Source organism: Bufo bufo, chromosome 1 (genome assembly GCF_905171765.1).
Source record: "Bufo bufo chromosome 1, aBufBuf1.1, whole genome shotgun sequence".
Classification (NCBI taxonomy): Eukaryota; Metazoa; Chordata; class Amphibia; order Anura; family Bufonidae; genus Bufo; species Bufo bufo.
This window is the reverse complement of record NC_053389.1, coordinates 68,993,821-69,021,455: the sequence shown is the minus strand read 5'-3', so window position 1 is coordinate 69,021,455 and position 27,635 is coordinate 68,993,821. Positions and strand designations below refer to the sequence as shown.

The 27,635-nt window shown below is 48.4% G+C and overlaps 1 protein-coding gene across 1 annotated transcript; it reads right to left on the bottom strand.

Moving 5' to 3' along the window:
- Positions 1-4,218: 4,218 nt before the first annotated feature.
- On the bottom strand, positions 4,219-27,008 carry ZPR1 (ZPR1 zinc finger). Its single transcript, XM_040426124.1, has 14 exons — positions 26,782-27,008; positions 21,623-21,784; positions 21,116-21,206; positions 20,962-21,032; positions 14,711-14,797; positions 12,902-13,024; positions 12,721-12,774; positions 11,672-11,738; positions 11,073-11,143; positions 9,672-9,761; positions 8,381-8,491; positions 7,123-7,212; positions 4,843-4,908; positions 4,219-4,756 (listed from the first exon to the last, which is right to left on the bottom strand). The coding sequence occupies exons 1-14, from the start codon at positions 26,902-26,904 to the stop codon at positions 4,622-4,624; spliced, it is 1,341 nt and encodes a 446-aa protein (XP_040282058.1). The 5' UTR covers positions 26,905-27,008; the 3' UTR covers positions 4,219-4,621.
- Between the last annotated feature and the right edge of the window lie 627 nt (positions 27,009-27,635).

The following is a 27,635-nucleotide window of genomic DNA, read 5'->3' as shown; positions in this document are numbered from 1 at the left end:
GAACATTTCTTTGACACAATTTGGGGATCCGAACAACATTGGGTTGTGCTCCACTTTCCTCCTGTCCCCGGAAACCAGAAAGAACTCTGACCGCACAATTCGTTGAGTAAGAACCTTTCTGCTTTTTATCCTTTTATTTTTATACTGTTTTGTGCAGGTTTATGTATGTCTTATTTCTTAACTTTTTGTAACCAAGCACTGTACCTTTTTAGTACATTAAAGCACATCTTTAATGGTTTTGCCTTGTGCCCTGAACGAGTCCAGTAACCTCCATTTTTTTTTTAAGTGTATGAGTGCGGTTTGCGTTACCGTGTATTTGCTATAAGTGTGGCCTGTGGTACTGTGGGCAGGCTTGCGAGTGGGGCGCTGTGGGGTTTTCTGAGCCCTTAATTAATCAGTGTATCGATTTAAATGTCAGATGGTGGCAGCGTGTTGGGCTGCATGAGAGGCTGTGTCTGTCAGGGTGTGATCGAGGCTCAATCTGAGGCCTGTGTGTAGGGGCGTAAGAGATTGAATGCGTGAAATAGATCGACCATTGGCAGTCGCACCTGGGTCACGTGACAAGGCGGTTCCCGTACCTGACACCACATTACAAGCTGGTGGCAGTAGTGGATCCAAAGCATATCTGTCCTGTGTGGACGTACCCCATGCATCACGTGACCCGACACATAGGTGGCACGTCACTGTTGCGGCCAGTCATTGGCTGCAGCAGTCACGTGACCTGCGGGGCAGCGATGGAGCCAGAACCCAGCAGCAGGGTTCAGGTATGTATAATTACTGCCACAGTGCTGGCCATGCTGAGGGGTCTGTAGAAAAGGTCCACGGGGTGAACAACCTTTATAAAAGGTTATGTTCCCACACAGCAGATCTGCAGCAGAAAATCTGCAGCGTAACTACACACACAAAATCTGCAGCATATGACAGGACCAGTGGAGATTTTAAAAAATGTCATCCACACGATGCACAAATAATATGCAGCATAAGTCAATCCATGGTGCGAAGTTTACATTTATTCCATGGATTTCTACTGCACATTTAACCCTTTGCAAAAGGTGCAATCTGCACGTAAAACACAGGCAGATTTTGCCACGGTTGCATCACTGATTTTAGGGTACCTGCACAAGGGCGCAGGTCAACGTGCGGATTTGTATACATTTATGCACGCAAACTACAATACAGAATAACGGTTTTTGGTGCAGATTAGATGTGGATTTTCCGCAGATCTCAACCTTCCATTGAAAAGGGTGAAATTTGCACCAAATATTGCACAAACAATTGACAGGCAGAGGATTTCTAAATCCGCACGGCAGGTCAGTTTCCACACTGGCGTTAGCCGTGCCGCGGCCGGATCTCCGCCGGTCCCCATTATAGTGAATGGGGCGGGCGGACTTCAGGCAGCGCATGGTTGTACACGGTAGTTCCAGATCCGGTAGGCGGTTCCCCTGCCAGAACGAGTAACGCCAGTGTAAAACAGGCCTCAGAAAAAAAAAATAATATGTCTAATCTCATACACTTTGCTGATACAGTTTATGACGCTGCATTTTTTTCCACGCGAGAATCCACGTGGAAAAAACGCATGTAATCTGCACCGCATGCAGGTGGCCTTGGTTACCTGTTAGAAAACCCAAAACTCCAACATTCCTAACTTGGAGAAATACAAAGTGTTATCCACAGGAAATAAGAATATTGGCCCAAACCCAGCACAGAAATGTCACGCCCGAGTCTTAAACATAGAAACTAAATTCCATTTTATTCCAAAAGAAAGTTAAATTACATTTCTCTCTTTACTGAAAAATAACCACCAAGCATTAAACACTGTCGCAGTAATAAATTCCTCATCCGGGGCAGGACCCTGGAACTACACGCATTAAATAAAGCTTTAATGTCTCTTTTCAGGGAGTTTTGAACCCAATTTATTTTCTTGAGGCAAGGCCTAAGCACAAATGTCTTCTTCTAGATCTTGCCGATATCTGCTTTCCATGCGACATGGATCATCTAAAGATCCTACTAAACAAACGCAACAAAAACATAAGAACCAATAGTAATTTGGGAAGTTAGCAGCAGAATTTGACAGGGGACAAGCTCTCTCCTACACTATACTTGGCCGATTGTAAGAAGAAAAAGTGCAAAAAGTCCCCAAATGCTGTCTGAAGGATGCTTAAAGGGGGGATCCAGTCCTATAAAGTGGTGGCGTAGTGCTAGGATATTCCATCCCTTTATGATCAGTGGGGTTCTGACTACCAGTGGTCAGATACAAGGAGCTGCAGAACTGGGGCAGCGCCGCGTCCTCCTGGCCATCAACATCCCGGCCACCTGCTGTGCAGGGAACTGCAGCTCGGCTGCATACAACTGAATGGGAATGGCTGCAGTTCTCTGCAAAGTTGGGTGCTAGAAAGAGAGAGAGTGCAGGGAGAATGAGGAGCGCAGTGGTGAACCAGAGCTGCAGCCCCTTCTTTTTCAGGATCTCTGCAGGTCCCAGAGGTCGGAAGTTTATAAAGTGATGGCAAATACTAAGCAAAAATGCCATCATGTTACAGGATGACAAGTGTGTGGCGACCGCAGCTCGGTGGACCTGAAGTCAGTGGAAGCAGTGATTTCTGATGCTGTAAGTTCTGGCCCGGTCATGGGTCTCCTTGTCCCATTATTAGATGAAGCAGCGAGTTTTGGGTCAGCTGAGACGTGGTCAGTCCGGGAAATGTGTCCATCACGGACCACGATTCATGGTTTGTGCACGCAGTCTAATAAGACAGTCCTGGCACCCACTGCTGTTAGAGTCACATATCTATGACCTATGTGACCCCCTACAGTTTTTAGCCTCGGAAAAAGCCTTGTGGACCTAGCAAAATATAAAAGGGGTGTGCAGTGCTTTCCAATCGCCAATGCCACTTTGTTCTTGCAATTATGTTAAAGGTGTTTCTGAGATCTAAAAAACTTGAAGGGTGCCCGAGGATGAAAAAAAAAAAAATAATACTTACAGAAGGGGGGGGGCCTTGGGGGAGAACTAAAAGCGTCCCCAAATTGTTTCCAGGTCAAATTAACAAAAGGTGGGACAACATGAGTAGGCGAGGCCAGCTACCATAGTGCAGAACAAAATACCGCTGCCTCATCGCAGTATTCACCTGTATCACTCATTAGGATGGTGATGTAGTTGAATTCAGGAGGACACCTGTGGCCACCAGCCAGGTGCAAAAGTCCCTGAAGCTCCTACAGTAATTAGTGCTGAGCATTAGATCGCCATGTACCTGGCTGGTGGCCATGAGGAGGGCTTGAACGGCCTCCTGAGCATTTCCCCTCCCAGAAATTTCCCTGTAGGGTCTATGGCCAGTCCGTCCCTGAATACTCACCTCGTCTGGTTCCAGCGCTGTGCCTCCTGTTCCCACCGGAAGTGTGACACGCCGTCTACATGCACGTCACTGCAGCCGACCAATCCATGGCTTTAGCTGTGACGTATGCAGGAAAAGTATGTGACTGCTGAGGCCATTGACTGGCTGGAAGCAATGAGGTGAATATAGAGGACATGTCAGTATGGCAGGAACAGGAGGTGCAGCAATGGTTTTTATTTTTTATTTTTTTCAGCCCATATCCAGCCACCACTAAAATTTTTAGATCTTGGACAACCCCTTTAAAACACAGCTGTTGGACATTGGTGTCTAACTTTAGTGCTACATTATGCCACCAGAACCTATGAAGAGACAACCCCTTTAAGAATGTTCTTCCCCCCCTTTCAGTTTACACATTCTTGTCTCTACACCATTACACTGCTCCGGTTAGTCTCACATTACAAGAATTTTCTGATGTATGGATAAAAAAAAAATGCATCCATATATTTATCGGTTTATCAACTTTTAATATTGATGACCTATCCTCAGGATAGGTCATCAATATCAGATCGGTGGGGGTCCGACGCACCTGGAACCCCCGCCGATCAGCTGTTTGAAGAGGAGGCCCGCGCCGAGCCAGCGCTGCCTCCTCTTCACTGCTTGCCTTTTTGCCGTCGGTGAGCAGGTGTAATTACACCCAAGCCGTCCGATTAATTTCAATAGGACGGATCGCTCCTATACAAGTATATGGGAGCGATCCGTCCCATTGAAATGAATGGGACGGTTAGGTGTAATTACACCTGCTCACCGCTGCAGAGGTGACGGCGAGAAGGCAAACAGTGAAGAGGAGTCAGCGCCGTCATGGCGCGCGCCTCCTCTTCAAACAGCTGATCGCCGAGGGTGTCGGACCGCCGCCAATCTGATATTGATGACCTATCCTGAGGATAGGTCATCAATATTAAAAGCCCGGAGAACCCCTTTAACTTAAAATACTGGTATTCTGCAAACCGAACCTCTCCCAGCATCCTGGGTATCTTAGATTTCAAGTCCACGATTTCCATCTAAAGTTAAAAAAAAAAAAGGAGATGAAAAAGCTCCGAAAAAAAATGGTGCCCTCATCCTGGGAACGCTCTAGTGGATGCACAGGATAATACTATACAATGGTCGCCAATAGCTCTCAGATTCATGCTGTTCCTCCTCACATCCAGCACCAGGAGAGTTAGTTGTTGGACCTTTGCCATAGGAAGTATCAATGACCTTTTGCTTTTTCCCCGCCATTGAGCGAAGCTGGGATCAGACTGCTAACAGCTAGCCGACGTCTGTTCTTCATAACCCTCCGTTTTCATGTCATTGAGTCCCAGGTCCTCATTCTGTTCATACGATCGCTCGTACTTCTCCACCTTCATTTCGGGATCCTCCTCTGGTGCATAAACATTCTGCAGAAAATGATCAGGCTGTGGGTGAGATACAGACAGCAGTGCCGAGATACGTGGCTTTTTACACTTGGGAACATGGGGGATACCTGGAGATAGCTGTTCCCTGCTGGATCGTCCAGAACAAAATGAGCCTTCATCTGTCCCTCTATGATCTACAGGGGAAAAAAAAAATATAAAAAAAATGATAAGGAATTACAAAGTCTAATAAGCAGATGAAGTAATGAAAGGGCATCTGTCAGCAGTTTTGTACCTATGACACCGGCTGACCTGTTACATGTGCACTTGGCAGCTGACGGCATCTGTGTTGGTCCCATGTTCATATGTGCCCGCATTGCTGAGAAAAATGATGTTTTAATATATGCAAATGAGCCTCTAGGAGCAACGGGGGTGTTGCCGTTACACCTGGAGACTCTGCAACTGCCCCGCCCCCTGCACTTTGATTGACAGGGCCAGGTGTGACAATATTTTCACTGCCTGGTTCTGTCAAAATGCAGAGGGCGAGGCAGTTGCAGAGAGAGCAGAGCATCTAGGTGTAATGGCAACGCCCCCGTTGCTCCTAGAGGCTCTTGCATATATCAAAACTTCATTTTGATATATGCAAACGAGGGCTTCAGTGCACTGAGGGGGGCTAGCACTGGAAAGCCGGGTTGCGCTGAAGCCCCCCATTTGTATAAAGAATAAAAGTCTTTTTTTTTTTCAGGAACACCGCAACTAATTTTCACAGGACAGGTATCATTGTAATCTGCAGGATCAACTCTACTGGGCTGAGTTTGGTTTAGTAGGGTTGATCCTGCAGTCAGCTGCTCTTTAATCCCTCAGGTTATTACAGTTGCATGGATACTCAAAAGTTTTTTTTTTTGCCTGTGTGTAATGTACAGTATGCAAAGAAAATATATTTTATGCTAAACCACTTTAAAAAAAAAAATGTTTTAGGACTTTTCTATTGCATCTTTTAAAGGGGTTGTACAGGAGTAAAACATTGATTGCCTATCATCAGGAGAGGTCATTGATATCTCATCAGTAGGAGTCTGACTTATGGTGCCCTCGGTGATCAGCTGTTTGAAGAGGCGTTGCAGCCCCTTCCTAGCTCAGTCCTATCCAAGTGAATGGGTGTGGGCTGCAATACCAAGTACAGCCGCTATACAGTGTATACACCGTGCCTGATGAGCTGTGAGGAAGCCACAGCCTCTTCGACCAGCAGTTTTTGCGATACATGCGGATAAAATAAAAATAAGTCTATATGCAGACTATCACTCCTGAGTTCCATCAGCTGACGGCTCATGTGAAGCCTTATCTCTCATTTCCTGACCTCAAACACTCATAGCTAAACACTAAGAATATGGCTTGAATGAGGTCAGGAGATCAGAGATCAGGCTTCACATGAGCCATCAGCTGATGGAACTCAGGAGGGACAGTCTGCACAAAGATAGATTTTTTACTGTATGTGTCACAAAAACTGACGAAAATGTTTAATAAACTATTAAAAAAACGATGTTCAGCCCAAAATGAATAAAATGCAATTGTTAAAAGCTATATTACATCATCCACATTCTTTTGCATTATAATTAGGGATGAGCGAATCGACTTCGGATCGATTCGCATAAAACTTTGTTTCAATACTGTATGGTGCGGCCGCTCAGTACAGTATTAGAATGTATTGGCTCCAATGAGCCGAAGTCATTACTTCGCGAAGTCTCATGAGGCTGTAAAAAACCTTTTCGGATGAAGGGCAGCACTTGGCGTGTACTGAGCAGACCTTGAACGGACTGCAGAGTGGGTCTCCCATCACCTCACTGGGAAACCTGGCGACCAGATCAAAGGAGGAGTCCCCTTTGGTCATGTCACCACTATGGCTTAAACACACAGAGTTTCCTTCTGTAAGAGGCCACTTTAGGGGAGGTTAACAGGTTAAAAAAAAAAAAACACAAAGGCGCCTCCAATCTATCTCAAAACTGAAGCACAACTAGGGTTTCTAAATGTTTTTCCGACTTGCCCGACAAGTAGGTGGGCTTAGTGGAACGGGGTGGGACATAACTAGGAAGGGTGTGTGGTGTAATATGCAACATTAGAAAGCCAACTAATACTTGGTATAGAGTCAGACAACGTATCTATTAGAGTGATAAAAATGTATGGGCTCTGATGAGTCGAAATAAGTTATTCGCAAAGTCATGCGTGACTTTGTTAAATAACTTCGGTAGTTGATTTTTAAAGTGGCATCCGAAGCTCGCTTCGCTCAACACTAGTATCTATCCCTGCACCAGATCCATCCTCCAGCCTGAGCCCCTGTGATAAATCCGGTGCAGGTCTAGACACCGTTCTGAGCTTATGCCATGAAGACATATTGTACATGATCAGTACTTATTTACCTGGTCAATTTTTTTGCCAAATTCCTGCAGTTTCCCCTTCCTGTCGGACATAGAGCTGTCACCAAGAGTGAAGGGATTTTTGTCAACCACCTGTAAAAGGAGAACACGAGCAAAGTCAGAGGCTGCAAACTCATATTATGCCTTCTACATGGCCTGCTAGGACCAGTGCATTTTGACCTTCTCTATTCCCTACTCGGAATATGGCTAAGGCCTGTTTCACATCTGCATTAAGCAGATCCAGCAGGCTGTTCCCGGCCCGTCACAGCCTTATTCACTATAATGGGGACTGGCGGAGATCCGACCGCAACCCGGAAAATATGCCAAGCAGTGGTCCGGACAAATACCACTGCGCCATTACAATGAATGGGGCCGGACGGAATTCCGGCAGCGGACAGCAGTGACGGATCCGGCAGGTTGTTCCCGGAACAGCCTGCTGGATCTGCTTAACGCACACGTGAAACGGACGTTAGAATATTTTCTGATTATTTTAAATCGCCTGCGTCTGCTTTTACACCGGTTTCACAAGAGTATTACGGAGTGAAATCCCAACCCAACAGTATAAACAGCCCCTTCAAAAATCAGCATTATACAGCTAAACTGCGTGAACACGTACCAGTGTAGTGACTCAAGTACCTTTACATCATATAGCGATTCAGAAGTTAACCAACCCATGGTGGGGTCCATACTTACTAGGTTTGTGCCGCTGGGTTTCCACTCTATTGCTCCCCGGCCATCTCTGCAGCTCCGCTATGCTCGGGCATCAACATCCTGTTGATGGACGCCTGATGTCCGCTGCAGGCCATCAATGGCTGCGACTCCTGATGCATGGGTCACCGCTGCGGCCAGTGATTGGCTGCAGCGGTCACGTGGCACCAATCAACAGAATGTTGAGGCAGGAGCATTGCGGCCGGGGAGCAATGGAGCCAGAAAGAAGCGGCAGGGTCCAGGTAAAGTACGAACCCCACCATGGGTTGGCCACTCTCTGAGGTCTTTTTCACTCTTGGATAACACCTTTAACTGGTGGCTTTCTTACATAAATAGCACTATGCCAGCCCACGGGTTGTGTCTGGTATTGTATATAGCTCAGCTCCACTGAATGGGATTTAGTTGCAATACCACATACAACCTGTGGAAGATGAGGCACTGTTTTTGGAAGAAAGCAGACTTTTTTTTTTTCCCAAGATGCTATTTCATATAAACTCTAGATCTCACATATGAATGAAAACCGTACAGTATTACAGATAGACTCGTCCATTACCAGTTCTCTGATGTCCTTCAAGAGTCCCTCCACAGTGGTAAACTTCCCTCCCAGCGCTCCCATCCCCAACTCAAACTCCAGCTCCGGAACGCTTACATTGCAGGTCTCGGACTGTCGGATAAAAAGAAGTAAAGTTATGTACGGATTTCTATGGAACTGTGGTACAGGAAACCCTACAACTGCACGCAGTACACCCAGAACAAGTGTGCAAAACATCTTAAAACAGGCTTGGGTATACTAAAGGGTGCCTATGAATTTAGTGACAGGTTAGACGTTTTGACTGGTGAGGGTGCGGGTGCCGAGACCCCCACGGATGGATAAAATGACTGCACAGAAGTGCTCATCTTAGAGCATTGCCCCTTTGTTTCTAACTGTCTCTCCTTGGAGGGTGCAGCAAGTGGAGTATAAATTCATAGAAAATCCATGGGGGGAGTTTTATCAAGCCCCTGTTCCAGAATAGTGGCATCAAGAACGTGCACTTTTTTTTTTTTTGTAAAAACTTGCGACTTCCCTTTTACACCGCGATTGAAACTTTTTAAAAACGTGTGGGGCTTATAGAGCGTGACACAGTTAAAATGACTTTTACGGGTTTTCTACCTCAAGTAACCCCCCGAAATGTATTCTGGGGATTCGATTTCAGATTCTGGCGCATGACCCTGATGAAATCCACCGAAACTATTAAAGGGGTGGGCCCATCTCAGACACCGAAGGTATAGCGCTAGGATCAATGTCAGACAGAAGCAGGTCTCAGAGGTGGAGCCCCCTCCCTAAGTGAAGAAAGTAATACCGCACATGAGCAGCGTGCTCTCCCTTCATCGCTGTGTGACTTCCAAAAATAGCGCACTCAGCTATTTTCGGAAGTCCCATAGCTGTGAATGAAGAGCGCACAACTGCAGCCGTCACTCCATTCACTGCTATGGGAATGCCAGAAACAGCTGAGCCCTGGCCGGCGCGGCTTGCTCTGTCCTCTTGATAGGAGTGGGTCCCGCACCTATCTGACATTGTTGGCACACCCTAGCGATATGCCATGAATGTCCCAGACAGGCCAAACCCTTTAAGAGGCATAACTCTCTCCCCTCTCCATCTGAGTCTGTACACCACTTCGGTCGGCTACGGAGAAGCGCCAACCAGGAAGGTAAGTGCTCAGCGGAGCCTTGCTGACCCTTCTTTTTAGCAATCGGGTGGGGTCTCAGCACCGGTCAAAATGTCTCACGTGAAAAGTCTTTTCAAGTGATAAGTACCTTTTCACTATTGCATACAGATAAAATGCTATGAGAACAAAAGTACTTACCTTGAGGAGATCTCTGGTAAGATCAGACGGATCTGTTATGTGGAGTGTTATTTTAGTACCAAGAGCTTCAATAGCGCCTCCAGATTTGACCTAGAAGAAGAAGCATGCTGCACAATTATATGGGGCGACAGGTCACCGCTCCTAGAAGATCACTGCTCGGGCTGGTCGGTGTCGCCACTACAGGTCCCTCCACAGACAGAGAACGGAAGAGCTTACAGGATGTTCATACCTCGTCCAGTCCCCCTTCCCCCTTCTCCCTGCCAGACTTCGGCGTATATACTATGTCGAAATTGATGAGATGTCTACATCTCATGAATGTGAATCCAATGTGTGACCATAACCTTATATAATAATTTAGTGTGTGGCATTAAAAAAGGCACCGTTGAAATGATACAAAATAAAAATTCCACCAAAAGTATTAATAAAATGTGCCTTTAAAATGGGGTTCTGTCATCAGATACGTAGTAATCAAACCGTCTCACCTGAGACATGCGTTTGACTTGATGTTCTATAATATGCAAACGAGCCCCTAAGAGCAATGAGGGAGATGCCGTTGCACCTTGTTGTTCCCACAAGACCTCAGGGCGAGGCGCGAGTAGGTCTTCACTGCCTGGCCCCGTCAGTCACTGGTGGAGGCATGGCATAAGGGGGAGAGAGAGCAGAGCCTTTCAGGAGCAATGAGGTGCAACGGCACCTCCCTTGTTGCACTTAGTGGCTCATTTGCATATTATAAATCAAAAATTCTCTCAAGAATGCGGGCAACTAGGAAGATGGGACCAAGACCCCAACGTTTAACTGTCAAGCGCGCATGTATCAGGTGACACGGTTTTACTGCGACGTATCTGCCGACAGAACACCTTTCAAGCACAGAAGAAAATGTGCGTGAACAAGCCCTAAAGGAGTTTTCCAACACATTTTACTAAACTAATTGGATTACAATCCGCCAACTTGGTGTAATGTGAATTGAGCCAAAGACACCTCATGCTTACAAGAGTCCTGAGGCCCTTCTGTTGTATCGATAAGTACAAGTCCCCGCGGTCAGACTCACACTAATCACACCTTTATGGCAGATCATTTTTTGGTAAAATTAAATATATACAGACACAAAAAAGGTGTAAAATGTTCTCATCCTTGGTCTGGAAGTCTTTAGATTAATGGAATCCTTGATTTTTATCCATGAATATCTATAATAGTTTGAGATCCCCAGTGAAGAGGTGGCGTCTTCATTTCCTGAAGGATGCCAAGTTATCATCTTCCTGACCAGCTTATTCCTATAAGGCCAAGCCTCTGGTATATAAATTAGTACGGAATAGATGTTTAATTTCATAACTGCAATAAAACCAGAAATGCAGGATAACTTTTCTATATCTCTTCATACTTCCAATGAGAAGCAGAACTGACCTCATTGGTCCTGTGGCCGCAGGCATCGCAGTTCGTGGCCATGATAATGACGTCTTTGAAGTGAGGGATTTCTGAGAACCAGTTAAGGAAGTTATCCAAAAGGTATAAGTACGGTATAAGCTAGTTAATTCCTACCGTGCACACAGCAGTACAACAAAGCTGTAATCACACTGCAATCCCAGTTCTCTAAAGATAATGAGATAACCCTGATGTTCCATTCTACACAGCAAAGCTCAAAAGTGCGCAGGAAGTTTCAGCCCATTATACGCTCCATACCCCTTCCGTAGCGGTCAACCAAATTCTCGTTTGGCTGAGATATATTTAGCGAGTCTGCTGAGGATTCTCCAGAGTGGAAAATTTGGGGTGGATCTGGGCAAAAGCCGCCATCACAAAATTTGCCAGGCTCGCGGCAGGTCTTCCGTTGCTTTAAGCCTTTGAATTGCAAAGGTTATAAGCCACAGGTAGAACCTGCAGCGCAAAACCGACATGCTAAGAACTGAAAACCCGATCAACCACTTCACTGCTACAGTAAACGCTGTGGATTTTCCGCATGCAATCCCACTGCAGTGCTGTTTCTGGAAGGACGACATGAAGGATACGCACTAATTTCATATTGGTTGCCGCAGGAGCATTGCACTCAGGACAGTTCGTTTGGAACTGAAGAACCTGTAAGAAAGAATAAAAGCATCGGCAAATATAGTGTATACTCTCATAACATAAAATACAAACCACATATATATGATGTCCTAAGAACTATAAGGATTAAAGGGCTTGTCTCACTTCAGTAAGTTGCATTTATCATGTAGAGAAAGTTAATACAAGGCACTTACTAATGTATTGTGATTGTCCATATTGCCTCCTTTGCTGGCTGGATTCATTTTTCCATCACATTATACACTGCTCGTTTCCAGGAGTTGTAGCCACCGCTGCAGTGCAGATACCGGGTGGCCAGGATGGGAGCTGCTGCAGGTGCGTGTCTATGTGCATTCCCACAGAGAGGCCAGCGCCTTTTCCAATAGTGTGCAAGCACAACCACCTCTGCTGGATTGGAGGGTGGTCGTAACGCCTGGATATTAGTAGTGTATTATGTGATAGAAAAGGCCGCGGTGCTACTGCCAGCGCCGCTGCCTTTTCAAACAGCTGATCGGCAGGGGTCCAGGGTGTCGGATCCCCGTCGATCAGATGCTGATGATCTATCCGGAGGCTTGATCATCAGTTAAAAAAAAACTGCAGAACCCCTTTAACTAAAGGTCCCTTTACATGGGATGACAGAGCAGCAGATTATCGGGAAGGAAGCGTTCCTCCGCGATGATATGCTGCTCGCTGGTGAAGGAGACCGATGCATTTACACGCAGCGATCTCTTCCAGAGTATGGGGAGAAGCGATCGCTAATGCCATCGCTCTTTCCCATACAGACTCATTGTTTGCCGACAGATCGTGTTCACACGGCACAATCTGCTGCCGGCAAAGGACAATATTTGTGTACACACGAAATCGGATTACCTGATGTAGGAGTGCTGCTCTGCCGAAAACCACCAATACAAATGTGTGTGTAGGGACCATAAAGGAAACATCTGTACTACTAATAAACTACATGCGAGTATTCTGCACTGCCCTGACTACTCCTCCTACCTCTACCCAGTCTTACCTCATCCTTCAGATCTTCTGGCTTCTCCTCACCATCCTTCTGGCCATCCAAGCTCTAGAATCAGTAATGCAATAAATCCTTACTCTCATAGGACACACAGAAAGGAAAACGCAAAATCCTAATAAGATGCAGCTTTATAGCCATGGGGTAAAACCATCCATGACTGGACGTAGTGTCTCACCTCTATTCCTAGTAAGGAGTTCTGCTCTCCGCTCCTCCTGTAGTGTGTAACTGTAAGGGCGTCATCTTTCTGGGGGACAAATGGATTTTCTACAAAACTGTTCCCAGAGGGGTCATCTATGATCTAGGAAAGGAACAATGTACCGTATATCAGACGTGATCCCTGTACAGTATACAACAGCGGTACCGATCCTCTTCTTATCACAAATGGTGAAATAAAAAATCTCTGTTGTAGTATACTTTATAGTGGTTGGCCCATATCGCTAGGCTGAGCCCCCAATGTCTGATAGGTGTGGGTCCCACTTCTTAGAACAGAGCCCGCAAAGTGACAGGGTAACACCGCGCATGCGCAGCCACCCTCCACTCATTTCTATGGGAGTGCCAAAAATAGCTGAGATACATGCTTGGCTATTTTCGGAAGTCCCACTGAAATGGATGAGATGCGCACTGCGCAAGCGCGGCAACCATTCCATTCACTTTTATGGGACTTACAGAAATAGCCGAGCCAGTGCTCAGCTATTTTCGACACTCCCATAGAAATGATTGGAGGGCGGTGTGCCCTCCGTCTCCTTGCAGGCTCTGTTCTCAGGATAGGTGCGGGTCCCAGAGGCGGGACCTGCACCGATCAGACATTGGGGTGTATATACTAACGATATGCCACCGATGTGCAAGATTGGACAATCCCTTAAATGGACAACAGGATTGTTCTTTTTGATTACTGGGACTTCACCAATCCAGAAACGCATGGTTCTTTGGATCCCGCTGGTAGCCGGAAAAATGTCAGCCCGTGTGTGGTCAGCCGTTTTCATTTCACCATGGAAAGCTATGGACAGCAGCAGAGTTCTCCTATGGTGGCCCTCCACTTTTGAGACCCCCTTTCCCCACTTATAAAGTCCATATGCCCTGGACATATTGACATGGATTGCTCTAATGCTTAATAAAAAATACCCATTAAAAACGCAAAAAAATGGACAGTGTGTGCAGCCAGGGTCAAATATCAATATACAAGTAGCAAAGTCACAAAGGGGATACCACCTGCACTATACACATATTAAAGGGGTTATCTGCGATTCCTTTATTGATGGCCTATCCTCCAGACTCAGACCTCTGCTGATCACTCCTGTGAGAGCTGCTGCCTCTTCCTAGGCCATCGGTCACATAGCCTATGTGCCATTCAGTCCCATTCCAGTGAATGGGCCCAGCGCTGTGCTCGCCATGCTGTGAGAAGGCCGCAATGCTCGCAATAACATCTTCAAACGGCTGATCGGTGAGGGTGCCAGGAGTTAGACCTCCAACGATCAGCTACTGATGACCCAACATCAATATCGAACTCTCGGAAAACCACGTTAACTTACCCAAACTCACAGGATTAAATCCGGCCAGATAAAGTGCGTATATTTTTATAAGTATCAGAGTACATGGATAGTTATTTATCTATATGCGGTGTTGAGCATTTAGGATAAATTGTAGGTTCGATTGGATTATGCCTGGTTTAAAGGGGTTATCCGAGAATTTCATACTGATGACCTATCCTCAGGACGTCATCGTACATGGGTCACATGGCCTTGGAGCAGCTCAGGCCACAGTGCTTGGAGGAGCTCCAGTAAGGGCCGCGGCTTTCTCTGCGGGCTGATCTGCGGGAGCCCCCCCATCACATATTGATGTCCTATCCTGAGGAGAGAACATCAATATGAAAATCCCAGATAACCCCTTTAAATACTACAGGTGGTGCTGCCTTATATCCTAGATTTCTTGTTTTTTTACCCCTGTAAACACATCTGATTGTTCACCGACACTTGAATCCACTTACAATTGTGAAGGGAGTCTCCCCATTCTTAAGGCTCTGAAGTTTGGAGATGAACTCCTCAATCTTTTTCGCAACTTGTGCGTTCTCAGCCTAGAAGAAAAGCATATTCAACGTGACACACTTACACACTGATCAACTCGGTGGCAGCGGAGGGATCATTAATTGCGTTTGTTTTCACCTCTTATGTATGCCATCGTACAAAATGCATCGCCCACAGGGTCCCATTGTATACATTTATGATCTATAAGGGCCTATTGACACAAATATATTTCACACCCATGTGGAGTCCCTTTAAACAACAGAACGCTCACAAACCCTCACATGCGGTTCTTTAAGGGACCTGATCTGAGGCGCTCACTGCATGTCTTATTCTGCTCCGTTTTTGCAGACCAGACTAGCCCATCAGAGTGAGAAAGAAAAAAACGGACAGCACATGAGCATCATCTGCTATACATTTTATCACACATCCATCTCTATGCAATACTAAAAAAGCCAAACCAGGAAACTTTTTTTTTTTTTTTTTACATCATGAGAAAAAGAAATAAAAGGATATAAAAAAAGAAGCGCACAGATGTTCATCCGGATGCAAAAGATGTTTTTTATGGACTGAAATCAAATAAGTTCATGTAAATAAGGACTGAAGCTTTCAGCGGTTTAAGGTTTGCTCATCTTTGTGGTGTTTTGTCCGACTTGTGTGCAAAAAAAAAAACAGCTCTAGATGTTAGCTGAAAGACTATGGGAATTTCAAAAACACACGCGCCATGCGTTTTTTGTTAGGGGTGTGGTTTTTTTTTTTTTTTATGAAGTACGTTTAAGTAATTTTTTTGCAAGTGTTCCTCCATATCCTTCTCTACAAGGAAAAAGCAAAAAAATAAAAAACACAATTCAAGCATGAGACGGTAATCGTTTTTTCATGAGCCCATGACAGCACCCTTGAGAGACCGCTTCCATCCAGGACAGGAAACAAGAACTTTCGTGGAGAGCTCTTAAGGAGGGGCTCTGCCCCTGTAGCACCAGTTAATTGTGAGAACTTGTCCTAAACATATTAAAACACATTTTCTTTTTCCTTTTTTTTTACTCTGTACATATATACCGTATATATATTTACATAAGTATTTCATAGATATGAAACTGAAAGCCTAGGGTGGGAATAAATCCCGGGTGCCGTCATGGGCTAAAAACGATTACCGGTAAGTAATCCTGAATTTCCCCTACGCCCATGACAGCACCCTTGAGAGAAGACTAGAATAGAATAGCTGAGGGGGGCTACCGCTTGTAACGCTTTCCTACCGAAGGATAAACGATCATTGGAGTCTAAATCTAATTTGTAGTGTGGAAAAAAGAGATTTCCATGTAGCTGCCCCACAGATTTGCTCTAAGGATGCATTGGCTCTTTCTGCCCATGGAGTAGAAATAGATCTGGTTGAATGAGCACCGAAACCAAAAGGTGGTTTCCCCTGCCGAGGAATAGGCCAAAAGGATAGCCTTTACTATCCATCTAGCTAGTGTTCTAGAAGACACCTTGTTTTTTCCCCCCAAACTGCACAAACAGTGTGGATGATTTCCTCCACTGACTGGTGATATTCAGATATTGAGACAGGCATCAACACTGATCTAGACAATGGAGCCTCCTTTCCTTCTCATTCTTAGGGGACTGACACAAAGATGGGAGAACAATATGTTGGGACCTATGAAAAAGAGAGACCACTTTGGGCAAAAAGAATGGTCCGGTTTACAGAGCACTCTATCCTCCAGGATGTTAGTATAAGGAGAAGCTACTGTAAATAGGCAGAAATCTCACCCAATCTCCTAGCTGAGGTGATGGCCACCATGGCAGTTTTGAAGGATAATGTTTTAATAGATAAATCGTGAAGCGGTTCAAAAGGAGGCTCCATCATCGTGGACAAAACTAGATTCAGATCCCAAGGGGGAACTGACGACCTGACTACAGGCTTAATTCTACTGACTGCTTTAAAAAACCTCCTAATCCAAGGATGATTGGCAATGGGGAAAATCAAAAAATGCACCCCGAGCAGACACCTGTACTCTAAGAGTGCCAAGTCTCAGGTTCTTATTAAGACCTTCTTGAAGGAAATCCAAAATCTTTAGGTATAGGAGGAAGACTTAAAGGATCAATCGGGACGCTAGTGAACTTTAAGAAAGTCTTCAAGACCCTAAGGTAAATAGTGGAGGTTACTTCCGACAAGACAAAATGGTAGAAATAACCTCTTTGGATAGACCGCTACGCTCTAAGATTTCCCCTTCAAATACCAGGCTGCCAGATGAAGGTTCTTTACTTCCGGATGAAAGACAGACCCCTGGAATAACAGATACCGCCAGTCCGGAAGAATCCATGGATCTGACAGGGACAGCTTTCTCAGCCAAGTGAACCAGGTTCTTCTCGGCCAGAAAGGAGCAATTAGAATGAGCCTCGTCTGTTCCTGCCTCAGCTTCTGCAATACCCTCGGAAGAAGTCTTAGAGGAGGAAAGGCATACAGGCTGATCCGGCCAAGGAAAGGAGAAGGCGTCTATCCCTAGCGGAGGAGTGTCTCTTGGATTTAGGGAAAAGAAGAGACTGCACTTTTTGTTTTGTCTGGTTGCGAAAAGGTCTACCCGAGGACGACACCAAAGCTGAACTGATTGAAAACCTCTTGATTCAAACACCATTCTCCCTGATCCAAATGGTTTCTGCTTAGATAATCCACCACCTTGTTTTCTCTACCTTTTAAATGTACTGCCTTGATAAAAGGAATATAAGGAATGATTAGTGAGAACATTTCTGCAGTTAAGGACATAAGACATTCTAATTTTGTCCCTCCTTGTCTGTTTAGGTAAGATACTAATGTAGCGTTGTCCGAGAATATTTTTACTCCTTTTCCCTGCAATCTGGACAGGAAAGCTCTTAAGGCTAGCAGCACCGCTCTTAATTCCCTCACATTTTGGGAGTCCTGGATTTCTGTTGGATTCCACACCCCCTGCAGAACCCCCCCCCCTGACAAAATGCCCCTCACCCGGTCGGACAGGCATCCATGGTGATGGTTACTTGTTTCTGTAGAATCCATGGGAAGCCCAGAGTCCGATTTGAAGGCTTTAGCCACCAGGTTAAGGACTGTATGACCTGAGGGGTGAGAGACAGAGGGGCCTCCAGCGGGGACAATGATCCCTGCCATTCTTTTAGGATCTGCCACTGAAGCGAAACAGGGACCAACTTACAGCTGGTATTGTGGAGGTCATTCTGCCTAGTACTGCCATCCCTTGCCTGATAGTTCCATCGTTTAAGGCTATTAGGACTTTCACGTCTTTCATTATCCTGGCTATCTTGTGCTGAGGGAGGATGCACCGTAGATTCACAGAATCCAGGATCAGCCCTAGAAAAACACATTCTTGTGAGGGGGTCAAGTTTGATTTGTCCCAGTTTATCTGCCACCCAAGATTTACTAGAACGTCTACTACTTCTAGGAGACGAAAGGTTAGAAGATCTACAGATTCTGCCACCACCAGAAGATCGTCCAAGTAAGGAATGTCTTTTTCTCTTATGGGGCTATAACCTCTGCCATTAACTTTGTAAAAAGCCTCGTGGCCTGGGATATTCCAAATGGAAGGGCTCTGTATTGTAAATGATGAACCTGTCCTTCCATAGACACTGCCACTCTGAGGTATTTTTGAAAGTCAACATGAATTGGGATGTGATAATAGGCATCCTTTATGTCTATGGTAGCCATGACACAGTCTTTGAAAAGATGTTTTATTGCAGACTGTACGGATTCCATTCTGAACTTCTTGTATTTGAGGTACTGATTTAAGTCTCTCAAGTTTATAATCATTCTGAAAGATCCGTCTGGCTTGGGTACGAGAAACAGGGACGAATAAAACTCCCTCCCTTTTTCTGGGACGGGAATTAGTACATTTTTCTTTAAAAGAGAAAAAACCTCTTTTAGTGCTAAGTCTTTCACCAAATTTTGAGCTAGATTTGTAATTTTTAGCCTTTTTCTGGTGGGGGAGAGAGAAACTCTAGACGAGTTTTTCGATACCATTTATCCGGGGGCTTGCTGAGTCTTCTTCCCAAGCCCGAGAAAAAAAATAAAAAATAAAATATGAGATAGTCTTCCCCCCCACGGGACAGTAACCGTCATTGCTGACCAGACTGAAGCGGACTGGATAATAAAGAGGAACCCCTTATCCCTTCTACCTCTGTTTTCTCTCCAATTATTTCGCTTTTTATCTGTTTTGTTGAAGACTCTCCTGTTTATGTGAAAAAACTGCTGCCTCCTAGGTGGTTTGGAAACGGGAAACCCTTTCTCATTGTCAGAGGCCTTCTCTAAAAGGTCATCCAAAACCAACCCAAAAAGTAAGTCTCCCTGGCACGGGATAGAGCAAAGCTTATTTTTTTAACCCGTATCAGCAGACCACCCCTTAAAGGGGTTCTCTGGGAATCAAGAAAATGAAAATACTTAAAGGGGTTCTGCACTTTGTTTAAACTGATGATCTATACTCTGGATAGATCATCAGCTTCTGATCGGCGGGGGTCCGACACCCGGGACCCCCGCCAATCAGCTGCTTGAGAAGGCAGTGGCGCTCCAGCAGCGCCGCGGCCTTCTCACTCTTTACTGCTGGCCCAGTGACGTCACAACTAGTATCAACTAGCCTGGGCGGGGCTAAGCTCCATTCAAGTGAACAGAGCTTAGCCCCGCCCAGGCTAGTTGATACTAGTCGTGACGTCACTGGGCTGGCGGTAAACAGTGAGAAGACTGCGCCGCTGCCTTCTCAAACACCTAATCGGCGGGGGTCCCGGGTGTCGGACCCCCGCCGATTAGAAGCTGATGATCTATCCAGAGGATAGATCAGTTAAAACAAAGTGCAGAACCCCTTTAAATATTCCTTTATTATAAATATATCCCCAAATACCTTTCATTAGCTATAATTGGTTCATTTTGTCTAGGGAGCAATCATTAGGTGAAATAAAATGGCCGCCGTCCTATTAGCACACACAAAACCTGTCCTAATCACACAGGAGGACAAGTTACTTTACAACATTGAGGTAAAGAGCCGCCTCATCCTCCTCTCTGCGCTGCTTGTCAGGGATTATAATCCTGAATACATCTATGTACGAATGGAGTTCATGAGGAGACATGAAGTACAGACTGTGGTAATGGAGACTGCATACAAGAGCTGCTGCTCATTATCTACACCCCCCACTATCCTCTCTATACTTCATGTCTCCTAATGAAAATAAATAAAATAAAAGAATAAGCCCCATTACTGAAGGGAGGAATAAAAAGGTGGGAATTGACCCCCTTACCCCACCAGGAATACCGGTCTGCCATCATGACCCTCCTGTACATCAGCGCGCTGACTGCTCTCTTCCTCCATACTTCCAGATAAGGATAGAGCGTTATCCATAGGCACATCCACGGATGCCTGCATGCTGATAAGGGTTAAATACCCTAGGGAGGGTCCCTGCCGGCATCCCCATGCGGCCCTTTATGAAAGAGGATGTTCCTATCCTCATTTCCGGAACGCTGGCCATCTGGAACCACATGCGCTCCAAATACCGGAAGTTGCGTCCCGCAACTTCCAGTTTGCGCATGTAGCGTGCACAGAAAATTCTCAGCCCTCCCTCTGCCTCTGTAAACTTGCTGGAGGCCAGGAGGAAGAAAGAGACCAGGCCCTGGACCGCCTAAACACTGCCAGGAGGGTCCGGCATGCTGGCATTACCTCCCAGTAACACCAGGACTGCCCAGGAACTCCGGCACAACATAGTCCAAGACCCAGAAGGATGGCCCCAGACTTGGCAGGCGGCTCCTAATGGAGTCTTACACCACACCAGGTAACCCCCATCTCTGATGCACATGCGGGGCTCCTGCAGCCTAATCTTCTAGCTCTCCACTCTAGGTCCTATTCCTAGGACAGGAAACAGGAACTGGTGCAACAGGGGCAGAGCCCCTCCTTAAGAGCTCTCCACAAAAGTTCCCGTTTCCTGTCCTGGATGGAGGTGGTCTCTCAAGGGTGCCTTCATGGCCGTAGGGGAAAAAGCAACTAAAACGCATGTCATGTGCAAAAACAAACACCAGGCCAAATCATGTGTGTAGGAGCCCTAAAGAGGTTCTCTCATAACCAACACATAATCCACAGGATGGGAGGCACAGCAGTGCACATGTGCGACCACCGCTCCATTTGAACGGCAGTACCAGTGATCCTTGGAGGTCCCAGCCATCCTGTGGACCATCAGCACAATTACATTACTAGACCCTTACCCGCCGGAGAGGCTGCTCCTGCTGCAATCCTGCAATGGTCCTTTCTAAGATGCCTTCAATGGTCGTGAGCGCTGGTAGAAAATAAACACACCATAAGCCACGGCACGTGGTCTATACTGCACCCTATAGGCAGACTGTACACCTATATACACACCTCCTTTCTGGGTACAGGCAGGAATCTCAAAATCAATCTCTGGGATATGTGTGGAGGCAAAGTCGGTTTTTACCACCTCGCGATTCACATCCTGGACAGAAAGAAAAAAAGAGTCATCAAGAACAGGGCACCGTCTCGGGAAACCAACAGCCTCCATATTATGGCCGGAGGCTCCCCCTAAACTGTTCTACGGCGACTGAAATGTCTGACTGGTGGTTGTTCGACCACTGGGACCCCCACCAGTCATGAGATTTGGGGTTCCCTGTCCCCAGTTTCAATGGCACTTCTCAGCAGTCACATCAGCTTTCCATGGAGCGGCAGTGTACGTGCTCGACCACTGCACTATTCAAACATGGGACACAGCACAGCGCCCCGGTTCTCATGACTGGTGGGGGTCCCACTGGCCTGACTCCCTCCGATCAGAGACTTACCAACTATCCTGTGGACTGCTGATAAGGTGTCATACCGGTTCAACCCCCATCATTTACTTTTACTGCAGATCCTCACCCTTTTGTTTCTGACGCTCAGGGAGTATCGGACCCCTTGGTCCTGGATGCGGCCGGCGGACTGGATCTCCGTGTTGGTCCAATCACAAGCATCGCATGTGAACGAGCTGACGATGATCTCCTTGAAGAAAGGCACTTTGGTGAGCAGAAGTCTTGTCATACCCTGCAGAGAGAGGTCACGGCGCGTGATTATTACCCACGACAAGCCAAAAAAAAAAAACAGTACGTAAAATATCACGAAAGTATTAGGTATCTTTCACACGAACGGATCCCGTTCGTAAAATCCACTGTGTGAAAGAGAGCCAAGCGCCGTTCCGGACAGCAGAGACTCGGAGCAGTAACATGATTGATAATGCTCCGCGCCTCTCTGTGATTTTATAGTAAAAAGATCACAGAGAGACACGGAGCATAATCAATCATATTACTGCTCCGTGTCTCTGCTGTCCGGAACGGGGCTTGGCTCTCTTTTACGCAGCAGATTACCCGCACGGGATCCGCTCGTGTGAAAGGGCCCTTAAAGTCTAGGAATCTGACCTCACAGAAGCGGCTACACGCCGACATCCTGTATATGGGAGGGGGAGGCAGCTCGTTGGTACCAACTACCAAGTGCTTTAAGCCTTATGCACACAACTGTATTTTGAGTCCGCGCCTGATCCGCATGTTTTGCGCATTGCACACGGACCCATTCGTTGCTATGGGTCAGCAAAAGGGCCACCTGTGCGCTGTACGCATCCGTTCCACAGATTATAGAACGTGTCCTATTCTTGGCCATTTTGCAACCAAGAGTAGGCAGTTCTATTAGGAAAATGCGGCATGCACGTGGCCGGTATCCGCGGTTTGTGGACCGCAAAATACATATGGTCACGAGGTGCATGCACACAGCCGTTCCGTGCATTGGGGACCGCAACCACGGGCCACATCCGTGCAGCGGGCAGGACCCATTCATGGTCTGTCCGCACCGCAAAAAAATATGAAAATATGACATGTCATATTTATTTGCGATGCGGAACAACGGAAAGAAACGCCACGGAAGCACTCCGTAGTGCTTCTGGTGTTTCGTTCCGTGACTCCGTTCCGCATCTCCGGAATTGCGGACCCATTCAAGTGAATGGGTCCGCAACCGTGATGCGTAGTGCACATGGCCGGCGGCAGTGGATTGCCGACCAGCCGTTTGCGGGCCGCATTATAGCCACGGCAGCCCAACAGCCGTGTGCATGAGGTCTGACTCTTAGGGCTCATGCACACAAACTTTTTTTTTTTTTTTCCGGGTCCGTTCCGTTTTTTGTGGACCATATGCGGAATCATTCATTTGAATGAGTCCGCAAAAGAACGGGAAGTTACTCCGTGTGCATTCCGTCTCCGTATGTCCGTTCCACAAGAAGATAGAACATGTCCTATTATTGTCCGCATAGGATAGGACTGTTCTATTAGGGGCCACAAAATACGGAATGCACACGGACGTCATCCGTATTTTTTTGCGGACCGCAAAATACATACGGTTGTGGGCATGAGCCCTTAGAGTACATCCATAAAGGTCGTAAAACACAAAGGAAAGGTCCAATGCGGGTTTTCTGTGGAAATGGCTGTGGATTCCACTCTGCAGAGGGTTAAATCTGCGGTGGAGATCCACAGCATAAACTGTTGATTTCAATGGGGTCCTCCTCGCTGTGAAAACGGACAAAAATAGAAAATGTCCTATTTTTGACGGCCGCTGTTCACTGGCTGTAAAAATAAAATAAAATAAATGGCAATGTAAATAGTCCTATAGACTTTAATTAGTTCGAAAAACGGTTTTGTAACGAACATTTACAAAGACATCCACAGCAAAAAATAAAACCCTCCTTGTGAGCCTAAAATGCCCTGTTCACACAGAGTTTTTTTTTCCTTTGACACAGATTCTGCGGCAAAAAGCTGCGAGCAGCCACATAAAATCCTCCTCCTATTGTTTTCTATGGGGAACCACGCTGCACTTCATGTGGCCTTGTTTTAGAGCCACAGCCAGAAAGGCCACGCTGCTGGAAACCACAACAGGTGAGATCCATGCAATGAGGCAAAACCGCCAGCGGCTCCGTTCTATGTGGATTTTACAAATACAATTCCACAGCAGAAAAAAAGTTTTTTTTTACCTCTTCCTCAAGAAAAAACAACCAAAAAAATTAGCTAATTGGTTAACACCTGTGGAAGTCTAGAACCTCCTGGCCAGGCTCCACAATACTCTAGAACGTCCAGGCACTGCTCTACAACCTCCTGGCCAGGCTCCACACTGCTCTAGAGCCTCCCGTCCAGGCTCCACACTGCTCTAGAGCCTCCCGTCCAGGCTCCACACTGCTCTAGAGCCTCCCGTCCAGGCTCCACACTGCTCTAGAGCCTCCCGTCCAGGCTCCACACTGCTCTAGAGCCTCCCGTCCAGGCTCCACACTGCTCTAGAGCCTCCCGGCCAGGCTCCACACTGCTCTAGAGACTCCCGGCCAGGCTCCACACTGCTCTAGAGACTCCCGTCCAGGCTCCACACTGCTCTAGGGCCTCCCGGCCAGGCTCCACACTGCTCTAGGGCCTCCCGGCCAGGCTCCACACTGCTCTAGGGCCTCCCGGCCAGGCTCCACACTGCTCTAGGGCCTCCCGGCCAGGCTCCACACTGCTCTAGGGCCTCCCGGCCAGGCTCCACACTGCTCTAGGGCCTCCCGGCCAGGCTCCACACTGCTCTAGGGCCTCCCGGCCAGGCTCCACACTGCTCTAGGGCCTCCCGGCCAGGCTCCACACTGCTCTAGAGACTCCCGTCCAGCCTCCACACTGCTCTAGAGACTCCCGTCCAGCCTCCACACTGCTCTAGAGACTCCCGTCCAGGCTCCACACTGCTCTAGGGCCTCCCGGCCAGGCTCCACACTGCTCTAGAGACTCCCATCCAGGCTCCACACTGCTCTAGAGACTCCCGTCCAGGCTCCACACTGCTCTAGAGACTCCCGTCCAGCCTCCACACTGCTCTAGAGACTCCCGTCCAGCCTCCACACTGCTCTAGGGCCTCCCGTCCAGCCTCCACACTGCTCTAGGGCCTCCCGTCCAGGCTCCACACTGCTCTAGGGCCTCCCGTCCAGCCTCCACACTGCTCTAGGGCCTCCCGTCCAGCCTCCACACTGCTCTAGGGCCTCCCGTCCAGGCTCCACACTGCTCTAGGGCCTCCCGTCCAGGCTCCACACTGCTCTAGGGCCTCCCGTCCAGGCTCCACACTGCTCTAGGGCCTCCCGTCCAGGCTCCACACTGCTCTAGGGCCTCCCGTCCAGGCTCCACACTGCTCTAGGGCCTCCCGTCCAGGCTCCACACTGCTCTAGGGCCTCCCGTCCAGGCTCCACACTGCTCTAGGGCCTCCCGTCCAGGCTCCACACTGCTCTAGGGCCTCCCGTCCAGGCTCCACACTGCTCTAGGGCCTCCCGGCCAGGCTCCACACTGCTCTAGGGCCTCCCGTCCAGGCTCCACACTGCTCTAGGGCCTCCCGTCCAGGCTCCACACTGCTCTAGGGCCTCCCGTCCAGGCTCCACACTGCTCTAGGGCCTCCCGTCCAGGCTCCACACTGCTCTAGGGCCTCCCGTCCAGGCTCCACACTGCTCTAGGGCCTCCCGTCCAGGCTCCACACTGCTCTAGGGCCTCCCGTCCAGGCTCCACACTGCTCTAAGGCCTCCCGTCCAGGCTCCACACTGCTCTAGGGCCTCCCGTCCAGGCTCCACACTGCTCTAGGGCCTCCCGTCCCGGCTCCACACTGCTCTAGGGCCTCCCGGCCCGGCTCCACACTGCTCTAGAGCCTCCCGTCCCGGCTCCACACTGCTCTAGAGCCTCCCGTCCCGGCTCCACACTGCTCTAGAGACTCCCGTCCAGGCTCCACACTGCTCTAGAGACTCCCGTCCAGGCTCCACACTGCTCTAGAGACTCCCGTCCAGGCTCCACACTGCTCTAGAGACTCCCGTCCAGGCTCCACACTGCTCTAGAGACTCCCGTCCAGGCTCCACACTGCTCTAGAGACTCCCGTCCAGGCTCCACACTGCTCTAGAGACTCCCGTCCAGGCTCCACACTGCTCTAGAGACTCCCGTCCAGGCTCCACACTGCTCTAGAGACTCCCGTCCAGGCTCCACACTGCTCTAGAGACTCCCGTCCAGGCTCCACACTGCTCTAGAGACTCCCGTCCAGGCTCCACACTGCTCTAGAGACTCCCGTCCAGGCTCCACACTGCTCTAGAGACTCCCGTCCAGGCTCCACACTGCTCTAGAGACTCCCGTCCAGGCTCCACACTGCTCTAGAGACTCCCGTCCAGGCTCCACACTGCTCTAGAGACTCCCGTCCAGGCTCCACACTGCTCTAGAGACTCCCGTCCAGGCTCCACACTGCTCTAGAGACTCCCGTCCAGGCTCCACACTGCTCTAGAGACTCCCGTCCAGGCTCCACACTGCTCTAGGGCCTCCCGGCCAGGCTCCACACTGCTCTAGAGACTCCCGGCCAGGCTCCACACTGCTCTAGGGCCTCCCGGCCAGGCTCCACACTGCTCTAGGGCCTCCCGGCCAGGCTCCACACTGCTCTAGGGCCTCCCGGCCAGGCTCCACACTGCTCTAGGGCCTCCCGGCCAGGCTCCACACTGCTCTAGGGCCTCCCGGCCAGGCTCCACACTGCTCTAGGGCCTCCCGGCCAGGCTCCACACTGCTCTAGAGCCTCCCGGCCAGGCTCCACACTGCTCTAGAGCCTCCCGGCCAGGCTCCACACTGCTCTAGAGACTCCCATCCAGGCTCCACACTGCTCTAGAGACTCCCGTCCAGGCTCCACACTGCTCTAGGGCCTCCCGTCCAGCCTCCACACTGCTCTAGGGCCTCCCGTCCAGGCTCCACACTGCTCTAGAGCCTCCCGTCCAGGCTCCACACTGCTCTAGAGCCTCCCGTCCAGGCTCCACACTGCTCTAGAGCCTCCCGTCCAGGCTCCACACTGCTCTAGAGCCTCCCGTCCAGGCTCCACACTGCTCTAGAGACTCCCGTCCAGGCTCCACACTGCTCTAGAGACTCCTGTCCTGGCTCCACACTGCTCTAGAGCCTCCTGTCCGGGCTCCACACTGCTCTAGAGCCTCCTGTCCAGGCTCCACACTGCTCTAGAGCCTCCACAACCCCCCCGGGGCCCCCACCACCCACATTCTGGTAGCAGTTCATGCACAGGGACTCGATCTCCATCGGCTGCTGCTCCTCATCGTCGGCGCTGATCTCCCGAAACACCGGAGCGGAGGAGGGCACTTCAGTAGCTTGGAGAAGCGACATGCTTTACGGCTCCCTGCTATCCCAGGCACAGCACAGGAACGTGGCGGAGAGGACGCGTTCTCCGGTGATCACATGACCCGGAACTAGCTGTCAGCCAGACGTGTGCCGCGGGGCTCAGCAGCGCCTTTGGTGGTGACAGTGGGAAATGCTCCGTCCTGTAGAGGATTATGGAACCACGTGTGGTGCTCTCCATATCTGGTACTGCAGCTGCGTCCTATTCACCAGGCTTGTAGATCTGTCATGTGCTGTGCTCTGAGCTCTCATCTGGGCTTGTCTCACCTCTGTAAGTGGCATTTATCAAGTAGAAAAAGTTAATACAAGGCACTTACTAATGCAGACATCCCAACCTGCAAAACCTCATTTCAGGGAGGTTTTCTTTTTTTTTTCTTTCACGAACTTTTTATTACATTTTCCAGACATATGCAGTATCTGCACACTGTGCTCTATGGTGCGGAGGACTGGGCTCATTACCCTGCCCCAAATTATCATATTTATGTATAAGATTAAAGGGATTCTGTCACCACCTATAAGTCCTGTGAGCTAAACATCTGCTCATGTCCAGGGCAGCATTCCGATTTCTAAGGTGGCCTTATAAAAGCTATTTGTGGCTTTATTCTGCGGAAAAACAGGTTTTACTAACCTGTCAATCATTGAATTAAGGTGCCCAAGCAGGGGAGGTCTGTGGATGCATGGTGCCCGGCCGCACTCATCGCCGTTCGTGCCCAGCGCTG

What these genes read in the sequence shown, in the direction of transcription:
- ZPR1 (XM_040426124.1), bottom strand. Translation starts at nt 26,904, where the DNA reads ATGTCGCTTCTCCAAGCTACTGAAGTGCCCTCCTCCGCTCCGGTGTTT. An exon ending in GGGAGACTCCCTTCACAATT is followed by an intron (nt 13,025 to 14,710) that starts GTAAGTGGATTC and finishes TTCCTTTCCTAG; the next exon opens with ATCATAGATGACCCCTCTGG. An exon ending in CAGGGAACAGCTATCTCCAG is followed by an intron (nt 4,757 to 4,842) that starts GTATCCCCCATG and finishes CATTTTCTGCAG; the next exon opens with AATGTTTATGCACCAGAGGA.